Source organism: Capra hircus, chromosome 9 (genome assembly GCF_001704415.2).
Source record: "Capra hircus breed San Clemente chromosome 9, ASM170441v1, whole genome shotgun sequence".
NCBI lineage: Eukaryota > Metazoa > Chordata > Mammalia > Artiodactyla > Bovidae > Capra > Capra hircus.
Window position 1 is genome coordinate 21,006,250 of NC_030816.1, and position 22,331 is coordinate 21,028,580.

Sequence of the window (22,331 nt, forward strand, 5' to 3'; positions counted from 1 at the left end):
TAACACAATATTGGGAATCAACTATATTTTAATTAAAAAAATCCAAAAGTGAAAACAGTGGACAACTTCATGTCATATCAGTGCTTACTTGGGAGAAATGGGCAAAACCAGAAATGCTTTTTAGTCCTAATATTCTCATCAAAACAAGGCAAATAATTAAAAGATTATATTATAAGTATGAATTTTCAGTCATGCTATATATACTGTCATGGACAATTTTGAAGAAATTAAATTATCTAAAATTTAAGGTAGAATACGTGATTTATCATAATTTCATCCTTATATTTAACAAAAAAAATCAATAGTATACTTAGTTCAATAGTATACTTAGTATACTAGGTATACTTTCTGTTTATCATTGCCCAGTTGTGACATACAAGCTAAATGATTCCCTTACTTAAAATTTCCATTCCATGAATATTGAAGATTGTAGCTTTTATTTTTTCTCAACCTTTCCATTTTTGTATTTTATAAAATTAACATGTGAATATATTGATTACAATAACTTTATTGTATATCATCATTTGACTAATAATCACTAGTACTTTTGATGAAATACATTGCTTTTTAATGTAATACTGAAATCAATAACTCTTTTCAGAACTCATGCAATTTCCTCAAGTTAAACAAGATTAGTTTTGCTTAAATCACTAATTTTGTAACTTGTCACTGAGTGGAATGGATACTATGCCTACTAACTGCAAGCTGTGGTTCTAAGACTGTGTGTACAATATATTTATTCCTCATCTCTCACTGTGTTTGAAAGCTTTTGAGACCAATACATCATCTTTACGGAACAATCTATCAATTGGAGGAGCTAAGTAAATGTTGCTCTTTCCATGACATATTGCTTTCGGGTGCCAGTAAAGAATAAATAACAATGGGACAACATAATAAGTAAGTAAACATTAGGTCAAAAGAAGAGGTAGGTTGTTAGACCTAATGTAAGGTTTAAAATGGCACTTCTTGAAGTTGGACCATCTGCACCAGAATTACCTGAAGTACATGTGAAATATGCAGATAACCCGGGAATCACTGCAAGAAATAGATTTATCGACATAGTGTCATAAATGTCTCACATCAAGACAAGGAAAATTTGCTTTGTGAAGATATGAGGGAGGAAAATATCTCTCAGCCTTAGCCACAGTCTAAACCCTTACAGACGTAACAAAGGATCTGTCAAATGATTTGGCATCAGCTCATTTAGAATGACAATAGGGAGGAGAGAGTTGGAGAAAGGAGAAGGGAACACATATGGAGGAATAATAATATAATAATAACACATATGGAGGCTGAGGAATAAGAAGGTGATCACAATCTCTCAGTAGTCTCAACAGTGCTTTCCTGTTTTTTTCACACCATGGTACATGTAGAAAATGATAATGTTATATCCAACACACTAGGGTAAAGAGGTGAATCTTCTCATAGACAGAAGTAAGCAGACAAGAGACTCTGAATCCCCTAAAAGAGACTGAGGGGAATCAATACTTTCCCTTGGGCACACTGTGTTGGGAACAGCCATCAGTCTCTCTGTTAGCATGTATATCACTATACACTGTTACCAATGCCTGGCACTGCCTGCATGTTCTCTGCTTTGAAGAATATAAAAGTTAGTACCAAGAAGTTGCGAGATCTTTCTCTAGCTCCTTATGAAGTCATGGAATAATTTTTTCACTTCCATAGTCAACTAGTGAATGCTATTAAATGAATAGAATACTACATGTGGAGTATTTTTGATTATTATAAGACATAATTTAAATTTGAATGAAATAATCTAATAATTATTATAAAAGTCTGGAAGAAATGGACAAGTTCTTAGAAAAGTACAACCTTCTAAAACTGAACAAGGAAGAAACAGAAATCATGAACAGGCCAATCATAAGCACTTAAATCAAAACTGATAAAAAATCTTCCAACAAAGAAAAGTCCAGGACTAGATGGCTTCACAGGCAAATTCTACCAAGTTTCGAGATGAACTAATACCTATACTGCTCAAACTCTTCCAGAAAATTGCAGAGGAAGGAAAACTCCAAACTCATTCTATAAGGCCACCATCACCCTGATACTGCCACGCTCCTCTGTCCATGGAATTCTCCAGGCAAGAATACTGGAGTGGGTAGCCATTCCCTTCTCCAGAGAATATTCCTGACCCAAGGATTGAACCTGAGTCTCCTGCATTGCAGACAGATTCTTTACTGTCTGAGCCACCAGAGGAAAGATATCATCAAAAAAGAAAATTACAGGCCAGTATCCCTGATGAACATAGATGAAAAAATCCTCAACAAAATTCTAGCAAATAGAATCCAACAACACATTAAAGAGATCATACACCATGGTCAAGAGGGATTTATCCCAGGATACAAGGATTCTTCAACATATGCAAATCAACCCCATCAACAAACTGAAAGATAAAAACTATATGATCATCTCAAAAGATGCAGAGAAAGCCTTCACAAAATTCAAAGCCCATTTATGATAAAAACTCTTCAGAAAGTAGGCATAGAAGGAATCTACCTCAACATAATAAAGGCCATATAAGACAAACTCACAGCAAACATTATTCTCGATGGTGAAAAACTGAAAGCATTTCCTTTAAAGTCAGGAATAAGACAAGGGTAACCACTCTCACCACTATTATTTAACATAGTTTTGGAAGTCCTAGCCATGGCAATCAGAGAAGAAAAAGAAATGAAAGGAATCCAGATGGGAAAAGAAGTAGTAAAACTCACGCTATTAGCAGATGACATGATACTATACATAGAAAATCCTAAACGTTCCACCAGAAAATTATTAGTTACTCAATGAAAATAGTGAAGTCACGGGATATAAAATTAATACACAGAAATCCCGTGCACTCTTATACAATAACAATGAAAACTTAGAAAGAGAAGGAAACAATTCCATTCACCATTGAAACAAAAAGAATAAAATACCTAGGAATAAACCTACCTAAAGAGATGAAAGACCTATATGCAGAAAACTATAAGACACTGATGAAAGAAATCAAAGATGACACAGCACATGGCGATATATATAATGTCCTTGGATTGAAAGAATCAATATTGTGAAAATCACTATATTATCCAAAGCAATCTACAGATTCAAGGCAATACCTATCAAACTATCAACAGTATTTTTCACAGAATTAGAACAAAATTTTCACAATTTTCATGGAAACACAAAAGACCTCAAATAGCCAAAGCAATCTTGACAAAGAAAAAATGGAGCTGAAGGAATCAACCTTCCTGACTTCAGACTGTAGTACAAAGTTACAGCCATCAAGAAAGTATGGTATTGGTGCAAAAACAGAAATGTAGACCAATGGGATGAGAGAGAAGGCCCAGAGATAAACTTATATATACCTATGGGGGCTTTATCTTTGACAAATTGACAAAGGAGTCAAGAATATACAATGGAGAAAAGACAGCCTCTTCAATAAGTGGTGCTGGAAAAACTGGACAACTACATGCAAAGACTGAAACTAGAACACTTCCTAACACCTTACCCAAAAATAAACTCAAATGGATTAAAGACTGAAGTGTAATGTCAGACAGTATAAAGCTCTTAGAGGAAAACACAAGCAGTATGTTTTCATCATAAATCACACCAATCCTCTGTGACCCACCTCCTAGAGTAATGGAAATAAAAACAAAAATAAACAAATGGACCTAATTAAACTTAAAAGCTTTTGCACAGCAAAGGAAACAATCAGTTCAGTTCAGCTGCTCAGTCATGTCTGACTCTCTGCAACTCAATGGACTGCAGCACGCCAGGCCTCCCTGTCCGTCACCAACCCCTGGAGTTTACTCAAACTCATGTTCATTGAGTCGGTGATGCCATCCAGCCATCTGATCCTATGTCGTCCCCTTCTCCTCCTGCCTTCAATCTTTCCCAGCTTCAGGGTCTTTTCAAATGAGTCAGTTCTTCACATCAGGTGGCCAAAGTATTGGAGTTTCAGCTTCAGCATCAGTCCTTCCAATGAATATTCAAGACTGAGTTCCTTTAGGATGGACTGGTTGGATCTCCTTGCAGTCCAAGAGATTCTCAAGAGTCTTCTCTAACACCACATTACAAAAGCATCAATTCTTCGGTGCTCAGCTTTCTTTATAGTCCAACTCTCACATCCATACATGATTACTGGAAAAACCATAGCTTTGACTAGATGAGCCTTTGTTGGCAAAGTAATGTCTCTGTTTTTTAAAATGTTGTCTAGGCTGGTCATAACTTTCCTTCCAAGCAGTAAGCATCTTTTAATTTCATGGCTGCGGTCATCATCTGCAGTGATTTTGGAGCCTCCAAAAATAAAGTCTGACACTGTTTCCCCTGTTTCCCCATCTATTTGCCATGAAGTGATGGGACCAGATGCCAAGATCTTAGTTTTCTAATGTTGAGCTTTAAGCCAACTTTTTCACTCTCCTCTTTCACTTTCATCAAGAGGCTCTTCAGTTTCTCTTCACTTTCTGCCATAAGGGTGGTGTCATCTGCATATCTGAGATTATTGATATTTCTCCCAGCAATCTTGATTCCGGCTTGTGCTTCATCCAGCCCAGAGTTTCTTATGATATATTCTGCATATAAGTTAAATAAGCAGGGTGACAATATACAGCCTTGACGTACTCCTTTTCCTATTTGGAACCAGTCTGTTGTTCCATGTCCAGTTCTAACTGTTGCTTCCTGACTTGCATACAGATTTCTCAAGAGGCAGGTCAGGTGGTCTGATATTCCCATCTCTTGAAGAATTTTCCACAGTCTGTTGTGATCCATACAGTCAAAGGCTTTGATGTAGTCAATAAAGCAGAAATAGATGTTTTTTTTCTGGAATTCTCTTGTTTTTCAATGATCCAGAGGACGTTGGCAATTTGATCTCTGGTTCATCTGCTTTTTCTAAAACCAGCTTCAACATCTGGAAGTTCACAGTTTATGTACTGTTGTTCAGCCCACGTTCAAGGTCAGAGAAGCCCCAGCAAGATGGTAAACGCTGGAGTGGTGGCTGCGCAGTGCTGGAGCAACTTTGAGGAGATACCCCACTTCCGAGGGCTAAGGAAAAGCCCCAGCAAGATGGTAGGAGGGGCGAATTTGTGTTTAGAATCAAACCCCATTCCCACTAGAAATGCTCAGAGAGCTCAAACAAACCTTGCACGCACCAGGACACAAAGACCCCACAGAGACAGACAGAACTGCATTTGAGCATCTGCTGTGGGGGTACGGGTCAGCAGTGGACTGCCACAGGGGCAGGGGCTTTGGGTGCAGCAGACTTGGGTATGGCATAAGCCCACCATGGAGCTTCCAGAACTTACACAGGAGTGGGAAACAGACTATTGGAGGGCACAAACAGAACCCTGTGTGCACCAGGACCCAGGAGAAAGGAGCAGTGACCCCATAAGAGACTGACTCAGACTTGCCTGTGAATGTCCAGGAGTCTCCAGTGGAGGTGTGGGTCAGTGGTGGCCTGCTGCAGGGTTGGGATATTTCTCCAAAGAAGACATACAGATGACTAATAAACATATAAAAAGATGCTCAACATCACTAATTATTAGAGAAATGCAAATCAAAACTACAATGATGTATCATCTCACACCAGTCAGAAAGGCCATCATCAAAAAAATCTACAAACAATAAATGCTGGAGAAGATGTGGAGGAAAGAGAACCCTCCTACACTGTTGGTGGGAATGTAAACTGATACAGCCATTATGGATAAGAGTATGGAGAGTCCTTTAAAAACAAAAAACCTAGGAATAAATCAACCATATGACCCAGCAACCCTACTACTAGGCATATACCCTGAGAAAACCATAATCAAAGAAGACACATGTACCTCAATGTTCATAACAGCATTGTTTACAATAGCCAGAACATGGAAGCAACCAAGATGTTCATCAACAGATGAATGGATAAAGAAGATATGGTACATATATACGATAGAACATTACTCAGCCATAAAAAAGAATGAATTTGAGCCCTTTCTAATGAGGTGGATGAACCTAGAGATTGTTATGCAGAGTGAAGTAAATTAGAAAGAGAAAAAAAAATATAGTATACTAACACATATATATGAAATCTAGAAAGATGGTACTGATCAGTCTATCTGCAGGGAAGGAATGGAGACACATATGTAGACAATGGACTTGTGAACACAGTCAGGGTGGGAGAGAGTGGGATGAATGGAGAAAGCAGCATCTATATATGTATATAAAATGTATATATATTGTCAGATGTAAGATGGAAAGCTGGAAAGCTGGTGAGATGTTGCTGTGTGGCACAGGAAGCCCAGTCTGGCTCTCTGTGATAATCTGGAGGGATGGGATGCGGGGAGAGGAGGGAAGCTAAGGAGGGGGGAGATGTATATATAATTACGGTTGATTTGCTTTGCTGTATGGCAGAAACCAACACAACACTGTAAAAAAATTTTTTTTAATATTTAAGTAAAAAATAGAAAAAATTATTGTATCAGAAAGCATGTTACATATGTTATCTTTTTGATAAGCCATATATAGATGATGTGAGGGTTTCCCAGGTGGCACTAATGGTAAACAATCCACCTGCCAATGCAGGAGATGTAAGAGACACAGGTTTGATCCCTGGGTCAAGAAGATCCCCTGGAGGAGAAAATTGAAACCCACTCTAATATTCTTGCCTGGAGAATCCCATGGATAGAGGAGTCCATGGGATTGCAAAGAGTCAGACATGACTGAAGCAACCTAGCACACATGCACAGATGATGGGAAGTGAAATTTCAAGAGAATTTTTACTATTCTACATAAAATAAAGAAATATAAACTATAACATTAAAAATGCAAGATACATAAAAACCCATTTATTGTGATAGAACCCATTTTTATCCTTGGATGAAAACTGCTAATCATGTTGGCAAACAAACAAAAAAACAAAAAAAAATCATGCATTTCAGGTTAAAATAAAAAAAGGTGAATGGGAGGAGGAGTTAATAAGAGAAAGAAAAGCAAAAAAGTGGCTTTGATATTAACTTTATAAAACCAAAACAGCTAAAAACATCAAGTGATTAATATTTCAAATACAAAGCCTTATGGATCATTTCCCTAAAATCTGTAGTACTAAAAATGTATATCCATATACACAATAAGTCAACTATGTTGAATTTTAACAACACGTCTTTCAACATAAATTGTATGCATAAAAGTAAATTAGAAAATCTACCACTTTGAAAATAATACAACGTAAAAAATTAAATGGCACAGTAGTAAAGTATACTACAGTAACATTTACATTAACATGGAAAACAAATAATTACATACCATTACACATCTTAGGTTGATCTATCTGTAATTTCTGTTTATTCACATCTCTAGGAACTTAATTCATTAACGTGTAAGGCAACATAAAATCTGATGTAAAACCAAAGTGTATATTAAACCTAGTCACAAACTTTAGAATAAATGTGAAATAAGCTTCACTTTTACGAACAGAATAAATAGCCACTTCATCCTCACAGCATAGCTACTGTAACTATTAAAAAGGTGGTTGATTTTCTAACCATGAGTTAATTTTGAAGGGAGACATAGGAGACATAAAAGTCAATTGGTCCCTCCAGAGATTCTAGGCAAATTGTCAAGGTCATTATATGACTTGGTGGAGGATCACATAAGGAGAATTAAACTAATGGAAAATTCTCCTACAAAGAGTTTCCATTAAATAATCTATGAATTACCAGCTGCCTTCAGCATTCACTTAGAAATAAAAGGATCAAAGAAGACCATAAATAAAAAAAGAAAAACCAATAGTTGAGACAGGAAGTGATTAAGGGAAAAAGATGGACTTGAGTAGAGTCAGGGTCACGGTAAGGATGATTTCTGTTTTGACCCTGTTCCGGTATGTTGATAATTACAAGCCTATAGAGTGAAAAAGTAATTCCATGGTGCCAACAGCAGGCATATGTTAGACTTTCCATTATTTTATCATCCACTTTGATGGGAATGAGCCCAAATTTTTAAGCTAGAAAATGAAAATTTGTAGGGATATAAATACATGTCATGGATAATGTAATCCTGAATTTAACTTAAAAGTTAAGATTGTAAAGTCATTTTTTTTCAAATTCATGACATTCTGATGTTTTCAGATTTATTGTGCCAGAGAATGGAAGGATATGATGTTTTCACTGCTTCATTCTGTGAGCAGCAGGCCTGAAGCCCTCTCTGAAGGGGTAGCTTTGTAAAAAACCCTACTCTTTTGTAGGAAGCAAGGCTCCCTCCTCAGGGATGCACTTTGATTCTTGCATTAAGAGGACACACCCAGACTTGCTGAGGAAGCAGGCTGCCTAGCCTCACCCAACAGAATGATCTCTTCTGTACACAGACTGATGACATAGAGAGCTGAACCTCACATTCACCTGTGTACAGTCCTGATGTCCAGCAGGGAAATAAGAGATGCTAATGAGACTATGGAGAATAAGAGAAAGGAAATTCAAAAAAATCCCCAAACTAAGATTTTGATACATCTGAATGCAAATTCAAGACCCAGAAGAAATAACTGGGATAAACTGAAAGGGGTAGAATTCTTTGTACTTGGGAAAAAAACACACAGTAGAAGGATAGCACTTTGAATCCTTTAAGCCAGAATGGACACAAGTTCCTCGGGAATGAAAGAATAAATACAAAACATTTATCAATATCTGTATCATTAACAGTATATAGCACTTTGCTTATAATTGGTATTCAATATTCATTATAGGGATTAATAAACTTTGGGAGTTTTAATAATACGACATTGCAAACTAGGGCTTCCCTTGTGGCTCAGTGGTGAAGAATCCGCCTGGGATTTAGAAGACACAGGAAAGCTGGATTCAATCCCTAGTTCGGGAAGATCCCCCGGAGGAGGACACAGCCACCCAGTCCAGTATCCTTGCCTAGAGAACCCCATGGACTGAGGATCCTGGGGGGCTACAGTGCATAGAGTTGCGAAGAGCCGGACACAGTGAAGCAACTTAGCACACACACACATGCATACCAAACAAGAGTGCTGAGCACTGTGTTTTAAGTACTTTATATGTTATGTGGTTTTATCCTCACTGATTCTTTGAGATAGATTAAAACGTGAGTTTTTTATAGATGAAAAAACTGAGATTCAAAGAATTTAAGTTACTTGCCTGAGGTCTCATGGTTAGTAAATGAGGAATCAGGATCGAATCCAGCCTGGCTTGATTTAAAGGGTCACAGTCTTATCAGTATGATAGCAAGCCTGCTAGACCGCCCACCAGCAAAGGGTCTGTGTCGTACACACTTGTATCAGTGGTTCTCAGCCCTATAAACCCACACCTCCACATCCCATTGTTATAAGAGATATTTTGTAGTACTCACTTTACTAGAGAAATTCATAGATAAGTACACACATATTTAATCAATATAATGCACTGGCTCCAATATAAAGACTGAACTAAAGAAAGATAATTAATAATAAGCAACATGCATTTCAAAATAGATATTCAACAGATACACTAAAACACTTTGTTAAGAAATCTGGTGCTTATATCTAACCATAGAATCACCATGAAAAGAACAATTATACATATAGGGTAATATTGGTGTGGGATTCTTACATGGAGCCTCAGAGTACCTAGACTTTTCTAAGAATCAAGAAGTGCCCATTTCTAAAGACTTGGACCTAGAAGTTTGCATTGTGTCACTTCTGTGATATTGTATCAATCAAAGAAATTCTAGAACCAGCCAAGATTCAAGAAGAGGGGCCATGGATCTCACATGCCATCTCTTGGTGACAAGTGTCAAAAAATGTATGACAAGCACTACAGTCCATTCTGTGACCACAGATTACTTTCATTCCTCTCACTTGTAAAATACACTCCCTCTCTTTCCAAATTCCAAAATGTATCATCCCCTTACAGCACCAGGCTCAGGCTAAGTTCCAGGGTCTCATTATCTACATCACAATCTCTTTCCCTATCTCCCATTTTCCCCAGTGTATGAGCTCTTATTCTAATCAGGATGGAATACCATCATACATTTTTTTTCCAAATCAACTTTAAAAGGCAAATACTTCATGTTCTCTTGACTTTGGGGCTTCATCTTTAAATCTTTTTCTCCCACAAGTTCAACCCTATCAGGTGAAAGTATTGGCTTGAAGACTTGTCTCTGATAAAAAAATTTAAAGGTCTTTTTCAAAAGTGTCTATCCAGAAACTTTTTTCCTTTGTTTTTAATCTGTATAAGAAAATAAATGTCACAGTACAGAATGGATACACCTGGGGAAAAAATGGAGGCTGAGAGGTAATTTAGGAGGCTGTGTGATTTTGTACATCTGAGATGATGTGGACCCAAAATCCTGCTTTGGATTGAGTCAGTGATTTGTCCTCTTACCTAATGATAATGTTGAAAATTATTATTTCTTCCTTAGGTTATATTGACTCAATCCAAAAAACAGTTTATTATTCTGTCATTTGCCCTTTCATAAAATTCTTGATAAGTTCTCCACGACCTTAAAGTGCTCAGTGTATGTTAATCATTATTATTAGCAGTAGTACTTTATATCTTTAAAAGTAAGAATTTTCAGTTTTCACTAATTGAATAATATTATATAGAGTTACCAGTAGGTGGGGATGTTGAACAATATTTTTCTAGGATGTCACAAGCCTCGTTCCTGACTTAAAAAAAAAAAGCCTAAGAATAAAGAACTTCCCTACTGTATTACAAAATCTCTTATTAATGGAATTTTTTTTTCAAAATTTACAAATAACATTTTTTTAAGTATTCAAAATAACCATTAAAAAAAAGATTGGGTTCAGCTTAGAATATGAACTCTAGAGCTCCTGGAGGAAGGTATGGTCACTGAAAGGTCACTCTCTTGCCTCTGGGCTGCTTAGTGGACTTTAAATCAATGTCTCATCTCAATTTTGGACCCAGTACTTTGAGAGTAGATTACAAAATAGAAATAAAGAATAAGTGCCTGTGTCTGATCCACATGTCAAAAATACTAGGATAGAGTCTGACTCTACTTCTTTCACTAATACTAGCTATTTAGCAACTATAGGCGGACAAGGCAATGGCACCCCACTCCAGTACTCTTGCCTGGAAAATCCCATGGATGGAGGAGCCTGGTGGACGCAGCCCATGGGGTCACTAAGAGTCGGACACGACTGAGCGACTTCACTTCACTTTTCACTTTCATGTATTGGAAAAGGAAATGGCAACCCACTCCAGTGTTCTTGCCTGGAGAATCCCAGGGACAGGGGAGCCTGGTGGGCTGCCTTCTCTGGGGTCGCACAGAGTTGGACACGACTGAAGCGACTTAGCAGCAGCAGCAGCAACTACAAGTGCCAGGTGCTAAATTAGGTGCTCTTCAGATTTGGCAAGAAGGCTGAGCGTCGAAGAATTGATGCTTTTGAACTGTGGTGTTGGAGAAGACTCTTGAGAGTCCCTTGGACTGCAAGGAGATCAGTCCTAAAGGAAACCAGTCCTGAATATTCACTGGAAAGACTGATGCTGAAGCTGAAGCTCCAATACTTTGGCCACATGATGAGAAAAGCTGACTCATTAGAAAAGACCCTGATACTGGGAAAAATTGAAGGCAGGAGGAGAAGGGGACAACAGAGGATGAAATGGTTGGATGGCATCATTGACTCAATGGACATGAGTTTGAGCAAACTCTGGGAGATGGTGAAGGACAGGGAAGCCTGGCATGCTGCAGTCCATGAGGTTACAAACAATCAGACATAACTGAGCGAGTGAACAACAACAACAAATTCTCATAGCAACCCTAGGAGGTCGATATTATTAGCTCTATTTACAGATATGAGAACTGAGGAATTAAGTTACTTAGCTAGTTTCATTCAACTATTAGATGGTGGAGACAGAATTTCATCTCTGCCTTCATTGATTCTTATGTTTTGCTTGCAAGCCTGTGTGTGTGCTAAGTAGCTTCAGTCGTGTCCGACTTTTCCACTCTTTGTGACGCTATGGACTGTAGCCCTCCAGGCTCATCTGTCCATGGGATTTTCCAGGAAAAAATAGTGAAGAATATCCTTTCTTCCCCACTCTCCAGGGATCTTCCCCACCCATCTCTGCATCTCCTGTGTCTCTTGCATCTCCTCATTGACAACTGATGGTCTATGTTTTATCCTAGGAGTCAATTCTGACTAAATATCCTAAAGATGAAGTGAAACCAGCAAATATCTCCCCAGTGCCAAACCACAGCATTCAGATAAATCTGCAGCTTCAGTCTCATTGTGGCATTTATGGAAAATGAGACTTCATTTTTGAAGTTGGCATCTATGGAAACACTTCGGTTTAGTAACAAAAGAACCATCATTTCCTGACTTACCCATAAAGTTGTTTCCTTGATCTTGTCATTCTAACCTAAATAGGACATTATTTTTCTCCAATATCCTAGGGACTAACAATGGAGAGAGGTTTGAGAAGACAAGATATAGAGTGTTAGAAAATAATTTTAATTCATATATGTAGCAGACTTTATAAAGAAACCTTAAGAAAAAGGTACAACCCTATTTTCAAATGGACAAAGCACTTAGCAGGTGCATTTTATAAATGATATCTCCTTTACCTCTTTAGGGTAAAGGCTGAGAAATCAGAGACCTTGGCTGGGGCAAGGGATTTGGGGGGATATGCCTACTTAGTCTAATGCAAAGTTTCCCATTTAATTAAATAAAAATCCTTTTATCAAAGGACAACTATTAACATCTTAAGAAAGTTTGGGAAACATTGACCTCTAAATTTTCTTTTTCTCTTCTCTAGTTGCTCACATAAAATTCTCTCTCAGATCTTCCTAGTACTCGAACTAGGAAGTCATCAGACACCTCTCTTGCCAGAATTCTATCATTTGTTGAAACTGTAACTCATAAGTGTTTTGTTTTTCTTGTATCTCCTGGAAGATCATTTTCTTAAGTGGAGTTTAAATTTTTGGTTTACTTCATAATCAAAAGAAAATGCTTTTATCATCTCTTGTTTACTAAAGCAAGTTCTAGTAGTTTTAAACTGAGCATGAAAGTGAAGTGTGGAAACACACCAAGTAAGAGAGAGTGGCAGAGTTCAAAAGCTGAAAAATGTTAATGATTATTCTTTTCCTGTTTGTCCTTTACTGTCTTTGAAGCCAAATGTTTGATCTTTTGCATTTTCCAAGATGGACATATTATGCTGTTGTTAGGTAAACACCAAGAAAGAACCATGAAGCTCAAAATAAATGTTTCAGCCACAGCCACACTTCATTAAAAATAATATTTACTACATACTTAGTAAGAGAAAAGTACGAACTGTGTTAAATCTTTTATCTCATTTTATTGAATATTTTAGGAAAAATAGTGATGGTACAAAATTAGAGAAATATTATGTAGTTTTTCTTGAACATTTACCTATTTCAAAATATAGGTTCTATAGCCAAATAATTTGACTTCCTGAATCTATACCCATATCCTTAGTGTAGGTATAATGGAAACTGAAAAAAGAAAAAAATTTGAATTTTAGAGTTGGCAGTTTTTCTAAGTCAGCAACTTCTGTTGGCTGTGGTTTTTAAATCTATCTAGAACTTGACTACTTCTGACTTTCTCTGCTATTACTAGACTCACCAGAGTCACCATCATCTTGCCTAAATTATTGTAATGACTACCAACTCTCTTCTGATCTACTCTCAACACAGAAACAAACTGACCCTTTAAAAACTTAAATCAGGTAACACAACATTGTAAATCAACTATACTCCAATAAAGGCTTGTTTAAAAAGACATGAAAAAGCAATGCAGTGATCTAACACATGTAAATTAAGATATATTTCACTCTACGATTCAAAACCTTTCAATAACTTCTCATTTAAAGTCCTTACAATGATCTACAAGGCCCTCATATGTGGCCCCCAGTCATCTCTCTAATTCATCTCTTTCTGCCCCCCTCCTTACTCCCTTTACTCCAAACGCTACTCTTTGCTATTCTGGATGCTCTCTATTCAACTTTTTGTTTTTTTAAGTCTTTATTGCTTCTGCTTTATGTTTTGTTTTTTTGACCACAAATCATGTGGGATCCTAGTTCCGCGAGCAAGGATCAGACTACGCGCACTGACTGCAAGTGAAGTCTTAACCACTAGGCTGCCAGGAAAGTCTCCCTCTTCAAGCCTTTGTAACTGGATCACTCTTTTCTCCCATATCCACAGGCTCCTCTCCCTCACCTTTTAAAAATCTTTGTTCAAATGTCTCATCTTCTCAGCAAGCCCTTGAACGACCAACTTGCCTTACCAACTCTGGAACTTTCTATCTCCCTCTCTGCTTCTTTATTCTTTACAACCTCCTTAATACCTTCTAACATATTATAAAACATACGTTTTCTGTAATTATTGGCCTCCTCCATTAGAGTGTAAGCCTCACGAGAGATGGATTTCTTTTTCTGTTTTGTTCACTTTTGTTTCTCCAGCACCTATGCTAGAGACATAGAAGACACTTAAGTATTTACTGAATAAGAATATAGTGTAGGCACAGTTTAATATGCCTTTTAACCAAGAAAGGAAACAATGTATAAACAAATGAAAAGTAACTTTGATCAATGGCCAGGCAACTGAGACTATTTTAGATAAATTATACCTGAGAATAGAATTGTAAGTATAACTGATCCAAGTTCTCTCTACATTTCTCCTAAAGCATTGAGTTGCTACATGATCAGTTTACCTTTGATAGAAATGGATAGTAGTCTATCAGCACACGAATGTTTATGTTTCAATTTTATTCTTGTTTCCAACTCTCATGTTCTACTTTATACATTTAAAGAATTATATACATTTATTTCTACAATGTTTGAGGACAAATTGAATGGATTCAAAGAGCTAAACGATGCTGGTCAATCAAACCAACTAGGGTTCTATATAGCAGTCATAAGTATAATTGTTATCTTTCTTAGTAAGATATCTGTTTCACTGTCTTTTGTAATCATAACAGAGAAGATTTTTACCTGTTTGTTTTCAATAGTTCTGTTATCTCTTTCTATAAGTAAACTTTGAAAAAACGCTTCAGTGATTGCTTGCCAACAGAAGCAGCTAGATCTGCAATTATTCACCAACCTGGTTTAACCAAATTTGTCTGCCTTTGTTTGAGGGATTAAATCTGTTGATTATCTGGAATCTCAAGGGCGGAAAAGTTGAGCTTGTCTCTTACACTGGGTCCTATTTTCCACTCAAACTCACAACCTCTTTACTTCTGCCTATGTTGATGAGGAACCTATAAAGGGAAGTAGCCCCATTCCTGAGCAACTTTGCTGTTTTTCCACTGATGAACTGTTCTTCCACTGATGAGCTGTTCATATGACAGAGTTCTGAGTTTCTTGTCTACTTACTTATCACTTACTTCGGCCTGTTCCTGTTAGTGATTTAAATTGAACAGCTGCATGTGTAGCACATATAAAAAGGTATTTATCCTTAAAACACTCATATGTGACATTCACAATGTGAACTGCGAACCTGATGGAGTATGTTGAAAACAAATAACAGGTCAGTAGTGAACAGTCTGTTGGGGCTACAATCAGCCAGGTGCTCACTATTTCAGCTCATTAGGAGTGGAAGGCAGAGAATGAATAAATAGGGGAGCAGGTATCATTGACTTCAATACAAATCTTCCTTCTGCGATCACAAACCAGAGAAAACCAATGTGAACTTGGGAGTTTCTATTTTTAGCTGCTTTTTTTTGTAGGATTCACCAATATTCAGCTTTAAGGGTTTCTATGTGTGCTGTAGATTCCTAAAGCTATGTGCACTCAGTCAAGAACAGCAGTCTAAACTGTAGCCATTTGTTTTTGTCCTGTTTCAAAGTATGCATTCATTTGTCCAACAGCTTGTTATTGAGTGTCTACCATGTGCTGGGCCCTGTGTAAGATACTGGATACAGTCAAGTAACCTTATGGACATAATCTCTATCCTTGTAGAGTTTTAAGATATAATGGAAGAGGTGGACAGTAAACAAATAACTAAAGGTGAGAGATATTAATAAATGCTGTGAAGAAAATGAATAAGTTCTCTAAGGAACTTACACATTTAAAGCCAAAACCAAATACAAACAGGTTGAAAATACTCTAGTATCAACATCAGTAGGGTAACAAAAAGTGATCTTTAGACTTTTTCAACTTTGGGCTCAACAGAATAACCTGGGTAAGAAGGAATAGGTTTATCACTAACATAAGCATTGTGTGCAGAATGTTTGTTAGGGAATGTGGGGATACAGGAACACAGTTTAGAAATTTCTGAAGAAAGTTTATTTTATAAATTAAGCATTACTTATTATCAATCACAATAAACTGTGGAAAATTCTGAAAGAGATGGGAATACCAGACCACCTGACCTGACTCTTGAGAAACCTATATGCAGGTCAGGAAGCAACAGTTAGAACTGGACATGGAGCAACAGACTGGTTCCAAATAGGAAAAGGAGTACGACAAGGCTGTATATTGTCACCCTGCTTATTTAACTTCTATGCAGAGTACATCATGAGAAATGCTGGGCTGGAAGAAACATAAGCTGGAATCAAGATTTCTGGGAGAAATATCAATAACCTCAGAGATGCAGATGACACCACTCTTATGGCAGAAAGTGAAGAGGAACTAAAAAGCCTCTTGATGAAAGTGAAAGAGGAGAGTGAAAAAGTTGGCTTAAAGCTCAACATTAGAAAACTAAGATCATGGCATCTGGTCCCATCACTTCATGGGAAACAGATGGGGAAACAGTGTCAGGCTTTATTTTGGGGGGCTCCAAAATCACTGCAGATGGTGACTGCAGCCATGAAATTAAAAGATGCTTACTCTTCGGAAGGAAAGTTATGACGAACCTAGATAGCATAATCAAAAGCAGAGATATTACTTTGCCAACAAAGGTCCGTCTAGTCAAGGCTACGGTTTTTCCAGTGGTCATGTATGGATGTGAGAGTTGGACTGTGAAGACAGCTGAGCACCAAGCAATCGATGCTGTTGAACTGTGGTGTTGGAGAAGACTCTTGAGAGTCCCTTGGACTGCAAGGAGATCCAACCAGTCCATTCTCAAGGAGATCAGTCCTGGGTGTTCTTTGGAAGGACTGATGCTAACGCTGAAACTCCAGTACTTTGGCCATCTCATACGACGAGTTGACTCATTGGAAAAGACTCTGATGCTGGGAGGGATTGGGGGCAGGAGGAGAAGGGAACGACAGAGGATGAGATGGCTGGATGGCATCACCGACTCGATGGACGTGAGTTTAAGTGAACTCCGGGAGTTGGTGATGGACAGGGAGGCACGGTGTGCTGCGATTCATGGGGTCACAAAGAGTTGGACACAACTGAGCGACTGAACTGAACTGAATTGATTCATCACAGAGAAAAGAAAGCTTAGAGCTTGTCTTGGACTATATGTGCACATCAAAAAACTGAAAAGTGAAACATTCAATCAGCCAATTGTATCAACAACTTGAAAGTAGTGATTCAGCAGATATATTTTTTCAAAGAATTTATAATTTAACATGATACTGAAAATGGCTTTCAAGTATGTGCAACTTAGACAAAAGATGAAAGCCTTATAACTTTTTTATAACTCCACTGAAGATAAGTGTGGGAGATTCAATTAATGCATAAAAAGAAGGCTGAAACAGTGATTAGATACTAAGGTTAATCATTTGGAATTTTTATTTCCTTGCCTAATTTACAATTAGGGCTGAGCTGGGCAAAAGAAGTATTTGTATAAGTGGAACAGTGTATCAGAGTTAGAAGATGATAAAATGCTGTATTACCATTCCATGTGAGACTGTGAAAGGTAGATCTCAATGGCAACCTAAGTTACTAAAGTTCTCCTCTTAGAGAGGGGAACATACACACACCCTCAAATTATAACGAAGTATTTATTTTAATAACAGCATTTTTGCATGATTGGCAAAAAAAAAAAGAGAAAATGAAAATAGCTTTGCACAATGAACATTTGGTCTGTTCTGTTTTGAAGTAATGAAACAGTAAAGACTGTTTTGGCTGCTTAACTTCACCAGGAAACAGCAATCCTTCCCTTCATTTTGTGGTCAGTAAGGTAAGTAGGTTTTCTTAGGGTGGTGATCTAGTTGTGATCTGCTTTGCAAGTGATGAAAAGTACTTTGTGGGTCTTTTGACTGGTGGTTTTAAATGACGACTAGATATCAAGCCAATGATGAAGTTGTTAGTGGAAGATTAGTGAGAATGATTGGAGGTACAAATGGATAACAAAAGCAGTATCATTATCTTGGAAAACATTCCCTTGTTTCCTGGGAAGCAAGGCTCCAATCAATTCTAATAGACAGTAGTGCTTAACTTCTCTGCGGGAAACAGACTAGGAGAATCTGGTAAAAGCACTGCCTGCTCTCCCCCCAAAAAACACACACATGCATGTCCACTCAAAATTTTTATACACTTTTAAGGGATTCACAGACTTTCATGGATATACTAGGGTGACCTGAGTAGGATAATATCCCCTATGCTGAACATTCAAGAACACTAACTTTCAAATGCTAAATCTATATATTACACACAAACAAAATGCTAGGAGAGAAATTTCAGTTACAGGCTGGAGTACAGCAGATGGTGTATGATGGAGCAGATGTGTTGCAGTGATAACTGACAGTTCAGTGAGGAGTACACAATGATGGAATATAGACAAGGTGAGTAAACAAAGAGGAACAAAGGAACTGGCAGATTAAAAATTGCAAGAACACCAAAATTTGACTCAATTATTTTATAATCTTCTTAAGAACCAAGTCTAAAATTACTTACATATTTGAAATCCAACTACTTTCAAAATTTGAAATTCAAATACTTACATATCTGAAATCGCTCAGTCTTGTCCAACTCTTAGTGACCCCGGACTAGTCCATGGATTATAAAGTCCATGGAATTCTCCAGGCCAGAATACTGGAAAGGGTGGCCTTTCCCTTCTCCAGGGGATCTTCCCAACCCAGGGATTGAACTCAGGTCTCCCGCATTGACAGGCGGATTCTTTACCAGCTGAGCCACAAGGGAAGCCCAAGAATACTGGAGTGGGTGGCCTATCCCTTCTCCAGAGGAGCTTCCCAACCCGAAAATCCAACCAGGGTCTCCCGCCTTGCAGGTGGATTCTATACCAACTGAGCTATCAGGGAAGCCTGGAAATCCAGCTGAATGAAATCAATTACTTAGCTACGCAGCTAACTAGTTCCATTGGTGATTTAGGCCTCAGCCATCTAATTTTACCTCTAGCTGAAGTTTGCTGTACTTTGTGACGTATGACACAGGGGTATCCCTCTAGCATCCAATGCTGCTTAAACATCATATGCATTGATAATTTGATTATTGCAAGTGGGCAATAATAGTAGTAGCCTGTCTCAGATGCTGATCATATCTAGTAACCACTGTAGCTCAGATTAGCTTACTGCGCTGCAGCAACTCCCCCTATCAAAGTGCTATACACTAATGATAGTGCAAAGCACGCTTAGTCATTGATTTTGCATCCCTAACTGCACTTGTCCAAGCAGGGTAATGGTGTCTTTATGAGAATTACTTGGCCAGTGCTCTCACTTCTGTGCTATCAGCTTTAAATGATATTAGCCAGATATGTCTTCACATAAAGAAAATTTCAAAGAAATATAGAACCTTGAGATCAGAGGAGGAGCAAGCTAGTGCCATCAGTAATTCAACTCACTGGAAACTTTTTTCCAATTTTTATCTTTCAGAAGCAGTTAATTTAAAAAAATCTTTTGGAATAGTAGCAATTATTATTGTAATTTTAAAGTCTTTTAAAATTGCATAAAATGTATAGTAATTATAGATTCAAAATGATGGCTAAAACTTTTGTCCCTGGTCCAAAATTAAATCTTGATAGTAATAGAAACTACAACAATGAGGATAACATACCCAGTGAAATTCTGAAGTAATTAATATACCCTTATCTTTGCTTATGCTGAACTTAGTAATGGATTTACATTCTAGGGAGACTATAGCCAGCTAATGGTTCTAGCACAAACATCATCATTTCCACCAGGCATGCATTTAAGATATTTGAGAAAGAGCTTTGAACAATGATTTACTTAGCCAATTGTGGAAAGCACTCCACATTTAGGAATTAATAACTTTCAGTTTGGTTTTAGGAAGGAACATGAGGGAACTGCTATGTTCTGAATGCTTATATCCTCCCAAAATTCAGATGTTAAAACCTAAGCCTAGAAGAGATGGCAAGAATACACAGAAGAACGGTACAAAAAAGATCTTCACGACCCGGATAATCATGATGGTGTGATCACTCATCTAGAGCCAGACATCCTGGAATGTGAAGTCAAATGGGCCTTAGAAAGCATCACTATGAACAAAGCTAGTGGAGGTGATGGCATTGCAGTTGAGCTATTTCAAATCCTGAAAGATGATGCTGTGAAAGTGCTGCACTCAATATGCCAGCAAATTTGGAAAACTCAGCAGTGGCCACAGGACTGGAAAAAGTCAGTTTTCATTCCAATCCCAAAGAAAGGCAATGCCAAAGAATGCTCAAACTACCGCACAATTGCACTCATCTCACATGCTAGTAAAGTAATGCTCAAAATTCTCCAAGCCAGGCTTCAGCAATACATGAACCGTGAACTTCCTGATGTTCAAGCTGGTTTAAGAAAAGGCAGAGGAATCAGAGATCAAATTGCCAATATCCGCTGGATCATCGACAAAGCAAGAGAGTTCCAGAAAAACATCTATTTCTGCTTTATTGACTATGCCAAAGCCTCTGACTGTGTGGATCACAATAAACTGTGGAAAATTCTGAGAGAGATGGGAATACCAGACCACCTGACCTGCCTCTTGAGAAATCTGTATGCAAGTCAGGAAGCAACAGTTAGAACTGGACATGGAACAACAGACTGGTTCCAAATAGGAAAAGGAGTACGTCAAGGCTGTATATTGTCACCCTGCTTATTTAACTTCTATGCAGAATACATCATGAGAAACGCTGCACTGGAAGAAACACAAGCTGGAATCAAGATTGCCGGGAGAAATATCAATAATCTCAGATATGCCGATGACACCACCCTTATGGCAGAAAGTGAAGAGGAACTAAAAAGCCTCTTGATGAAAGTGAAAGAAGAGTGTGCAAAAGTTGGCTTAAAGCTCAACATTCAGAAAACTAAGATGATGGCATCTGGTCCCATCACTTCATGGCAAATAGATGGGGAAACAGTGGAAACAGTGTCAGACTTTATTTTGCGGGGCTCCAAAATCACTGCAGATGGTGACTGCAGCCATGAAATTAAAACACACTTACTCCTTGGAAGAAAAGTTATGACCAACCTAGATAGCATATTCAAAAGCAGAGACATTACTTTGCCGACTAAGGTCCGTCTAGTCAAGGCTATGGTTTTTCCTGTGGTCATGTATGGATGTGAGAGTTGGACTGTGAAGAAGATTGAGCACCGAAGAATTGATGCTTTTGAACTGTGGTGTTGGAGAAGACTCTTGAGAGTCCCTTGGACTGCAAGGAGATCCAACCAGTCCATTCTGAAGGAGATCAGCCCTGGGATTTCTTTGGAAGGAATGATGCTAAAGCTGAAACTCCGGTACTTTGGCTACCTCATGCAAAGAGTTGACTCATTGGAAAAGACCCTGATGCTGGGAGGGATTGGGGGCAGGAGAAGAAGGGAATGACAGAGGATGAGATGGCTGGATGGCATCACTGACTCGATGGACATGAATCTGAGTGAACTCCGGGAGTTGGTGATGGACACGGAGGCCTGGCGTGCTGGGATTCATGGGGTTGCAAAGAGTCGGACATGACTGAGCGACTGAACTGAACTGAAAGGTGATGGTATTAGCAGGTGGGGCCTTTGGGAGGTGATTAGGTCATGAGAGCAGGGCCCTCCCAGTTGGGTTAGCTATATGAAGCAGCCTTGAGAAAGTTCCCTTGCCCTTTCTGCCATGTGAGGTTTATAGCAGGCTCTCAGTAGACACTGAATCTGCCAGCTCCATGATCTTGGACTTCACAACCTTCAGTACTGTGAGAAATAAGTGTTTGTTGATTCTAGCCAACCAGTTTACAGTATTTCTGTGACAGCAGCCTTGATCAACTAAGATAGGAGCCAATTACTGAGTGCCTACTAAAATTAAGGAGCTTTACAAATCGATTCAGCTCAGGTTTCAGAACATATCCATGAGACAGAGTATCTTATCTATTTTATATATGAGAAAATTATTGTCCAGAAAAGTTCAGTAATTCATTCGTGGTCACATGCTAAGTGGTAGGCAGAGTCAACCAATCTGTCAGTTTGCAAAGTCTAAGCACTTTCTGCCACATGACACTGAGTTTTATAGCACAAAGTTTTGAAACTTTCTCTTTTTCTACCTTCATAAGGCTCCTTAATAGAAATAGATTTT

The 22,331-nt window shown here is 38.1% G+C and overlaps 1 protein-coding gene across 1 annotated transcript in view; it reads left to right on the top strand.

The window, feature by feature from the left end:
• Positions 10,219–22,331, top strand: part of GPRC6A (G protein-coupled receptor class C group 6 member A) — a 53,247-nt gene continuing 41,134 nt past the window's right edge. Inside the window, 1 exon segment of the mRNA XM_018053511.1 lies at positions 10,219–10,253. Within this exon segment, the coding sequence (XP_017909000.1) occupies positions 10,219–10,253 (35 nt within the window).